The following is a 10,000-nucleotide window of genomic DNA, read 5'->3' on the forward strand; positions in this document are numbered from 1 at the left end:
ATATATATATATATATATATATATATATATATATATATATATATATATATATATATATATATATATATATATATATATATATATATATATATATATATATATATATATATATATATATATATATATATATATATATATATATATATATATATATATATATATATATATATATATATATATATATATATATATATATATATACACACACACACACACACACACACACACACACACACACACACACACACACACACACACACACACACACACACACACTCACGCACACACACACACACACGCTCCGTAATGGGGAAGACTGGCTGGGTGACCAGCAGGCGACCGAGGTGAATTACACACACCCACACCCACACACACACACACACACACACACACACACACACACACACACACACACACACACACACACACACACACACACACACACACACACACACATATAGTTCTTCAATGACAGTTTACGCTTGGATGAAATAGTATCGCCATGTCTGAAATATTTCAGTATTGGTGGGATATATATACTGGTGCCTTCATACATTATACTTTATCATCTCTTCCCACCCATCTTCATTACCGCTTTCAAAATTGTGAAGACTCCTACTGAGACAGGCTATTCAATTGTCTCAGAAAATCATGCAGAGTCATTTATTGTATTCTGCTTATTTCTGAAGAAATTAATTAGAGACATGCGTGTAGTCAACTGATAAATAACTATTTTGTAATCTTATTTGTACACTGTGTAAATAGTGAACAAAATGAATTAGTTCTTAAATTCCTTCTCTTCTTTCTTGCAAACTAACTGTCTTCTTTATTTTGGCGCAATAACTTTGCAGGCTTTCCCATTTTGGATATTTCCAGTGTTTTCTCAAATGGTGTGCGGGAGCGGCTTTTCCATGGAAATAATACAGTAAAGAGGAGGCGTTAAGCCGTCAAACGAAAAATTACTGTTTAAAAACTAAATAATCAAATTACTTTAGAAACAATAATTAGTGTAAGTATTTTTGCAGATTTTGTTCGACAGCTTTTTTTTTTTATTAGGGTGGAATGGCAAGTATTCAATCTTGTCACTCTCAAACACCATGTCTGCTCTTGTAGGTATATCCTCCTTATGACTTAAACTTTTTCAAGTTGAAGGTAGGTTTCAAGACATTTATTCCCAAAATGTCTTGACACTTCCCTCAAATTTTTCTTCATTAACTTCTGCAACATTCGCGGTCTTAAATCTAATTTTCAATCTGTGGAACACTACCTCTCCTCTACTAAACCTCATCTTCTGTTCCTCATCGAAACAGAGCTGTCTGAGGCAACTGACAATAGCCCCTCTCTGTTCCCTCCTACTTTCTCTATCCTCATTTTCGCTCCAAAGCTGAATGTTGCGTGTATGTCCGTGACGACTTAAGTTGCTCTCGTACCCACGCTCCCGAATCTCCCGAGTTTTCCACCATGTGGCTTCGATCCAACAGTCACTCTCTAACTAAAAGGATCTGGATGTCTATCTCTCTTCTAACTTTCTCTGACTATAGTAAATTCTTTGACTATTTAAATTCAAAAGTGGAACACATTCTGTCTCTCTACCCTTTCTCTGAGATCTCCATTCTTGGAGATTTCAATGTTCACCACCAGCTTTGGCTTTCCTCTCCCTTCACTGACCATCCTGGTGAACTAGCCTTTAACTTTGCTATCCTTCACGACTTAGAGCAACTGGTGCAACACCCTACTCGTATTCCTGACCATTTGGAGATACGCCCAATGTTCTTGGCCTTTCCCTTATCTTTAATCCTCCTGTTTATGCTGTCACCCTATCTTCTCCGTTGGGCTCCTCCGATCACAATCTCATTTCTGTATCTTGTATTTCTCCAAATTCCCCTCAGGATCCCCTAGAAGCGGAGGTGCCTGTGGCGTTTTGCCTCTGCCAGTTGGGGGGACCTGAAGAGGTATTATGCTGATTTTCCCTGGAATGATTAGTTTCCGTGTCAGAGACACATCTCTGTGTGCTGAACGCATAACAGAGGTGATAGTGTCTGCCATAGAGGCGTACATTCCTCATTCTTTTTCTCAACCTAAACCTTCTAAGCCTTGATTTAACACAGCTTGTTCTCGTGCTATACATGGTAGAGATGTTGCCCACAAAGGGTACTTGAGCCTTCCATAACCTGAATCTCATGCACTTTATATTTCTGTCCGGAATAATGCCAAGTCTGTTCTTCAACTTGTCAAACACTCTTTCATAAATAGAAAATGTCAAAATCTTTCAAACTCCCACTCCTTGTAACTTCTGGCACCTTGAAAAAAACAACCCCAATGACTTTGCTTCATCTTTCCCTCCTTTATTTGATCCTGATGGCACCACTGCTATCTCTTCTGTCTTTTTAGCAGAATTCTTCTTCAAATCTGTGCTAACAACTCCACCTTGTTTGATTCTGGACTTGTTCCTCCCTATGCTCCTCCCTCTGGCTATTTCATGCCTACAAATAAAGTTCTTCATAATGAAGTTTTCCATGCCCTCACTGGCATAAACCTAGTAGCGGTCAATGCCTAAAAGACTCGATTCCGCCATCTATCAACTCGACACAACCTTTCAAACAACTATCCCCTCTTCTTCAATGACACTCAACTGTTTAACTCTTCCACACTGAATATCCTCGGCCTGTCCTTTACTCATAATCTTAACTGGAAACTTCACATCTCATCTTTTGCTAAAAAAGCTTCTATGAAGTTAGGCTTTCTGCGGTGTCTCCGCCAGTTTTTCTCACCCCTCTAACTGCTAACTCTATACAAGGGCCTTATCCGTCCTTGTATGAAGTACTCTTCGCATGTTTGGAGGTTTCCACTCACATATTTTTGCTAGATAGGGTGAAATCAAAAGTTTTTAGTCTTATCAATTCCTCTCTCCTCTAAATGACTGTCTTCAGCCTCTTTCTCACTGTCGGAATGTTGCCTCTCTTTCTATATTTTATCGCTATTTTCATGCTAACTGCTCTATTGATCTTGATAACTGCGTGCCTTCCCTCCTCCTGCGGCCTCGCTGCACAAGGCTTTCTTTTTCCTCTCATCCCTATTCTGTCCAACTCTCTATAATGAAAGAATTAACCAGTACTCTCAATCATTGATACCTTTCTCTGGTAAACTCTGGAATTCCCTGCCTGATTCTGTATTTCCATCATCTTACAACTTGACTTCTTTTAAGAGAGAGGTCTCAAGACATTTGTCCCTGAATTTTGGTTAACTCCTGTGTCTTTTAAAGGAACTGGCAACTTGATGGGCCAGCTGTCCCCCCTGCATGAAAAAAAAAAAAAATGTCATCTGATTTTTGTATTTAGCATCTTTATAGGAGCTGGCACTCAAGTGGGCCTTTTTCCCCATGGTAGTGACTTTCTTACATAAAAAAGTGGTAACTCAAAATATTATGTACATATGTATGTGCCATACTTTCAAGTTTAGTAATTAGTTTATGAAGCTGTATGTATCTGAGTGTGATTTATTTACTGGGGTGGCTGTTTCGGTGCTATGAGAATTAAAGATAATATATATAAGCCACGTGCTATGTTTTCAGGCTTTGTATTAAGTTTGTAAAATTGTGTATGTAATGGAAGCAGTGATTCACTGTATTACATGTCATGTTGAAATTGTGCAAGTACTTCTTTTTATTTTGCCAGTTATAAAAGATCACTCTTTCATTGATCATGTTTATGATATTGTTGCACATAATATATGATATTTTCTATTCAATTTGATCCATGGAAAGATCATTATTTTCCTAAAGGATGCCATAATATAAACTCTAAAAAATATATTACCCTATATAAAGAATAAAGATGGGAGAGGGAGTGTATATATGTTGAGTCTGTTAAAAGCGACAGACATCGTCATTTATAACAGTTTGGGTAACCACTGAACTAGATCAGGTGATGATTAATTACTGTATCATAGTATTCAAGGTATGAATTATGAAGGTTCATTTTAGTCATGCGTACCACCATGCCCTGCCAGGATCAGGACGTAAAGAAGAGGGCCGGAGACCAGAAGACCAACGAAAATAGCGATCCAAGTGGCCCAATGGAAAGGGAATGAAAGAGCTTGCCATCGAGGCAGGGGTGGTTCCGTCCTGGCCAGGAAGCACGACTCCTGTGGGTCCACAGAGTCCCATCAGGACGTTGATATATTTATATTCCAAATATATCATTACATTTGTGATTGAATGGTTTATTGTCGCGTATAATTTACGTCTTAATTATAAATATGAAGAGACCGTTTCAGATCAATAAACCATCAGACTGATTGATAGATTAATACGCAGCGCCTCCACCTATCCCCATCCCCATTCCTACAAAAAAAAAAAAAAAGACTGACATACTGAAGACTACTGAAGACAGACAGACATGTAGATGTAAACAGAAATACATAGATATAAAAAAAAAAAATAAATAAAACCTTAAAAGACAAAACATTTTCCTAGTACGGTGCCCCATTAGATATAAACCGATCGATATCACTGACTTCAAAATCGTACGGGAGACTGAAGTCCACCACCCCAATTCTTCGATAGGAGAGGAACAGGTTGGCCACGCCCATGTCCGCCTCATCCCGATCCAGCGCTCCCATAAGGCCTGTCCACGACCTGTCTTCATTCTGCCGCCCCCAGAGTTCGCCTTCAGAAGCCCGTCGTTACAAAGGAAAGACAGACATACTCCTGATAAACTGACATGCGATAAAGGTTACAAGAAAAGAGAGAGAGAGAGAGAGAGAGAGAGAGAGAGAGAGAGAGAGAGAGAGAGAGAGAGAGAGAGAGAGAGAGAGAGAGAGAGAGAGAGAGAGAGAGAAAGCAGTACGTGTATAAAGGATGTTTTATTTTCTTTCCTGAATAATTACAGAATTATCATGGCATTAGAGGTTGCTCACGTACCATCTGCTGGTTCATCAAATCGCACTGAGAAATTCATGGCCTGCCCAAGAAGTCTAGTGACCGAAATGTCCACACCGTACCGCAGTGTTATCTCGCCAGTGCCCGCTCGCTGATACATGATGCTCGGCTCCCACTGGAAGGTCACCGTCTAGAGACAGTGATAATAACAAAAGAAATCATAATGAATAGATAGATGAATAAATGAAGAGATGAATAAATGAACAAATAGATGAATTAATATAGAAAAAAAAATGTTAGTCTATTAGTCACATTTAAGCAAAACAACTATAGTTAAGTTGACACACACACACACACACACACACACACACACACACACACACACACACACACACACACACACACACACACACACACACACACACACACACACACACACACACACACACACACACACACACACACAGATAGATTGATATACGAACAGGTATATGTAAAGACAAACTGATGTATAAATAGATTGCCAAATAGATAGATTAATAGATAGATAGATCATTAATAAATGAATAAAACAGATGGACGACATTTGTTTTCCCGTGTGGTCTTTTACGCCTAAAAAAATATCCAGTCCTTCTCACATTTCAAGTTAAGAGGAAAGATTAAACTGATTTACGGATGAACATAACATATAGAAATAGAAAGGTACGTATCATAGATGGACTGCCACGTGTGAGTCTGACGGCTTCTTACAGCTTCTATTATTTTCATATGTTCATATGTTTACAGTATTGTGCCTTGAGGTGCCACACACCCTAAGAGTGGCGCCACGCAGGTCAGACAGCTTATCCGGGAAGAAGACAGGACTGGAGGTGAAGCTGCGTTCACGCCAGGTAGTAAGGGGTCGCATACCTTTGCCCCAGTAGAGTTGATTGGTGTACAGCCGCCACTCATACTCCTGACGGGACTGAGGAGAGACCAACAAAACTGATATTGTGAAACGTTTTGCTCTCTCCTTGTTACTATTTTCAAAGATAGCAGAGATTAGTTAGGTTCACATGGATATTTGTTCCTATTGATGATTCCTTACATCCGAATCCATAGCCGTGGATATATAGGTAAAAGATATTCATAATCACTTATGTATCCGCAAATATTGAATAATTAATATTTGGAATTTTATTAGCAATAGCGTTTTATGGAAAGTTTACGTCAGGAGGTATAAAATTTAATATCCAATGCGTGAGATATATATATATATATATATATATATATATATATATATATATATATATATATATATATATATATATATATATATATATATATATATTAATAGTGGTGTTCCTCAGGGTTCTGTCCTGCCACCCACTCTTTCTATTATTCATTAATGACCTTCTTAACCAAACTTCTTGCCCTATCCACTCCTACGCTGATGATACCACCCTACATCTTTCCACTTTCTTTCAGAGACGACCAACCCTTCAGGAAGTCAACAGATCACGCAGGGACGCCACAGAACGCCTGACTTCCGATCTTTGTAAGATTTCCGATTGGGGCAGAGAAAATCTAGTAGTTTTCAATGCCTCAAAAACTCAATTCCTCCATCTATCAACTCGACAAAACCTTCCAGACAACTATCCCCTCGTCTTCAATGACACTCAACGGTCTCCCTCTTCCACAATGAATATCCTCGGTCTGTCCTTTGCTCATAATCTTAACTGGAAACTTCACATCTCGTCTCTTGTTGAAACAGCTTCTATGAAGTTAGGTGTTCTGCGGCGTCTCCGCCAGTTTTTCTCGCCCCTCCAACTGCTTACTCTGTATAAAGGCCTAATCCGTCCCTGTTTGGGGGGTTTCCAGTCACACAGTTTTACTAGATAAGGGGGAATCAAAAGTCTCATCAACTCCCCTTCTCTGACTAACTGTCTTCAGCCTCTTTCTCACTGTCGGAATGTTGCATCTCTTTCTATCTTTTATCGCTATTTTCATGCTAACTGTTCTACTGATCTTGCTAATTGCATGCCTCCCCTCCTCCTGCGGCCTCGCTGCACAAGGCTTTCTTCTTCCTCTCATCCCTATTCTGTCCAACTCTCTAACACAAGAGTTAACCAGTACTCTCATTCATTCATCCCTTTTACTGACAAACTCTGGAACTCCCTCCCTGCATCTGTATTTCCGAATTCTTACAACTTGTCTTCTTTTAAGAGGGAAGTATCGAGGCATTTGCTCTCCAACTTTAGCTGACGCTTTTACATTTTCTAGAGCCAGCACTCAAGTGGACCTTTTCTTTTAATCTCTCTTTTTTTTTTTGTCCTTGGCAGGCCTTTTTCCCTACGTAAAAAAAAGAAAAAGAAATTACTTTATGACCTACAGCACCTATAGGCATACTTGCAGAATATATGTGGGAAGCGCTGTTCAGCTTCGGCCCATTAGTGGCGCAGGCAAATTTATTTATAGTGGTACCCATATTAGGGCCCATATCACCACCCTAGCGTATCTTTGGTGTAACCATGGTATCATGGTGACTTGTAGGTAACTTAAATCACTCGACAAATAGCATAATTTCAAGGCGGTATGTGGTGGGATTCGAACCTACACGTGGATGTCTGTCCGATCCCACGCTCAACATCTTATCCACTATGTGACAGCCTCCCTATATGGTATAGATACAAGTGTAAAATTTTTTAGGTGATAAACTTAGAGAGGGAAATGATATTTTCGTATGGCCGCACCTTGACGATTCCAATGAAGTGTTGAGTCTTCCTTCCTTTGTCTGTTCTGATCATCCTGTTGAGCTGTGACATCGATAGTGCTGCCACCACGTACCTGCCAACAGCAGTATTACAATCTAATCGCATGAGTACAATGCAGACAAAATAGACATTTTTGCTTTGAAATATAGATACGAATAAGACAAAGCACACTAGTAAGAATGTTATCAATAATATCCTTTCCTTGCATATTGAAGTCCTGGAGATTGTTGCCCATACCTTTGTACCCTCCTGCCTTACCTGCCGTCATAGTCCCAGGCGTCCCGGTCAATATCGAGAAAAGAGATAAGCACCTCCAGGTTGTGCAGCAGCATTACATACCAGCGACAACCCGGGGACAGCCACACCAGCTTCTTAAAGTCCTCGGTCGTCTTCACATGAACCACCTGGAACGAGCCGACTTGCTCACAGAATTGTATACAGGTGTTGAGTTGGGAGGTAATGAAGGCTTGCGACGGCCCACAAAAAAGGGATACTCGACCAGGAACTGATGTTTGCATTTGGATTACAGTACTATTGTCACTCAATCCTTATTGAATCAAAAGTGATCAGGTTGGCGAAAGACATTCAAATATTAGAAAATGGTTGATGCACAAAATCTAAGAAAGTCGAATTCTTAAATGAGAAATATTCTGGTAAAAATGTTAGATTTAACAAAAGAACATGTAATGTGATGGAGATAAAGAAATATGAATATGGAATCTACACCAATGGTTTCTTATTTGTGTCCGTGAACTACGCGTATCATATGCCACATAGGAATAAACCTCAAATGTATTAACATTTATAGTCGTCCTTGCGCTTAAAAAAAATCCTATAGTAATTCTTTATGAGTTATCAGCAAATTGGTTGTCACCGTCAATCACTTAATGGTATTAGGTGCACTGTGCAAGTATGCTCTATATTGTGAGGATTACTTGCTTGACTGTGCCATCAACGTACACCAAACCCTCTCGTGCTCACCTGTTTCACGTTAGACAGCGACAGGGCGCCCTCAAACACCTCAGGGTCACTGTAACCGTCGTCATAAGCCACCACCAACTCGCAAGTGCTCATTTGCTGTGTCATGGTCGTTACCAGATGGCTAAAGGATAGCAGATCTTTCATGTTGTCAAAGGGTTTATCAGGATCAAAAACTGAAGTTGCTTCGTCTTGTACTACCCCCTCGGTCCCAGTGACCGAACCTTTGCTTCTCTTGACGTATTTGTTGATTTTTGCCTTAATTCTACGATGATTTGGAGGAAAGTTACCAATCTGTGCGTTACTGTGAGAACCCCACGGTTTAGTAGAGAGCGCCCCGTGTTGCAGGGTAGGGATACCGTCGAGAACACCTGAATTAGACTGTGTGATGCGATGAACAACTTGGCTGTGTTTGCTACTCTGCTGGGTTGCCTGGATACATGGATATGTCAGAATCACGGCCAAAGCAACAAAGTTCAGAAAATCCATGGTTTTCGCTGAAAAGAGAACTTATTTTATTGAAAAGATATTCGTCAGGGACTGGTAAATTGTATTTAGTTTACAATATGAACTATAGTCGGGTCACTCTAAAATGGTCGTTTTGGTGCGATCCGCTTTTTGACAGCTAGTCTCCTACTGTTGCCACATCTCCGTAGTTCACTGGCCTGTTCTCCAATCCCATCCCCCTCTCTCTCTCTCTCTCTCTCTCTCTCTCTCTCTCTCTCTCGCCTTTTTCTTCCGAGAAGTACTTGCTTATGTTGCATATTATTGTCTTAGATTGCTTTAGAAGGTGGCCATATGGTGAGCTTGCAGCAGGAGAACGGTCCATAACAAGACTGCATACGAGGGCAGGTCAGGACTGACTGGTGAATGAGGTCAGGTGGAAGTAACCGCCGCCGCAGCGGCAAGGTCGCACCCCCGCCCTAATACACTACGTTCAGGATGGGGGACACCTAAGTTTATACTAAAAACACTGCCGATTCTTACCTCAACGGTAATTTAGAAAAAAAATTTAAGTAATTTCGGAAATAATTTCGGAAATACACAAATTTATATAGTCTAGAAACAGGGAAAGAAAGAAGGAAAGACTCAGAGGATAAGGAGGAGGAGCAGGGTTGGAGAAAGAAGGCAAGCCCGTGATCTTTGGAAAGATGGCATGATGAAATCCCCGCGAAGCACAAAGCCATACCAAAACTTTCACCTTAAGTAACCCTGCTATAGCATCTAATAGTTTCCATAAATATGCTTTTATTGGAAAATGAAATATGAATGAACGCCAACGGACTCATCAAACACGGTCTATCATCGAGGAGCCATAACTAGTCACGAAGGGGGAACATTCGATATTTCATCTTGACCAAGAATGGGCACTGGTCCGCCGCTAGCCGTT

The 10,000-nt window shown here is 40.1% G+C and overlaps 1 protein-coding gene across 1 annotated transcript in view; it reads right to left on the reverse strand.

Moving 5' to 3' along the window:
* LOC123517987 (ionotropic receptor 21a-like) overlaps positions 1-9,099 on the reverse strand; it is a 12,448-nt gene extending 3,349 nt beyond the window's left edge. The window contains exons 1-7 of the mRNA XM_045278488.1: positions 8,614-9,099; positions 7,891-8,036; positions 7,612-7,705; positions 5,691-5,843; positions 4,922-5,069; positions 4,516-4,667; positions 3,993-4,143 (exon numbers count right to left, since the gene is read on the reverse strand). Coding sequence (XP_045134423.1) covers positions 3,993-4,143; positions 4,516-4,667; positions 4,922-5,069; positions 5,691-5,843; positions 7,612-7,705; positions 7,891-8,036; positions 8,614-9,099 — 1,330 coding nt within the window. The remainder of the gene's footprint in view (positions 1-3,992; positions 4,144-4,515; positions 4,668-4,921; positions 5,070-5,690; positions 5,844-7,611; positions 7,706-7,890; positions 8,037-8,613) is intronic.
* Positions 9,100-10,000: the final 901 nt, after the last annotated feature.

The sequence above is a fragment of the Portunus trituberculatus genome, chromosome 43, assembly GCF_017591435.1.
Source record: "Portunus trituberculatus isolate SZX2019 chromosome 43, ASM1759143v1, whole genome shotgun sequence".
In the NCBI taxonomy this organism is placed as follows: Eukaryota; Metazoa; Arthropoda; class Malacostraca; order Decapoda; family Portunidae; genus Portunus; species Portunus trituberculatus.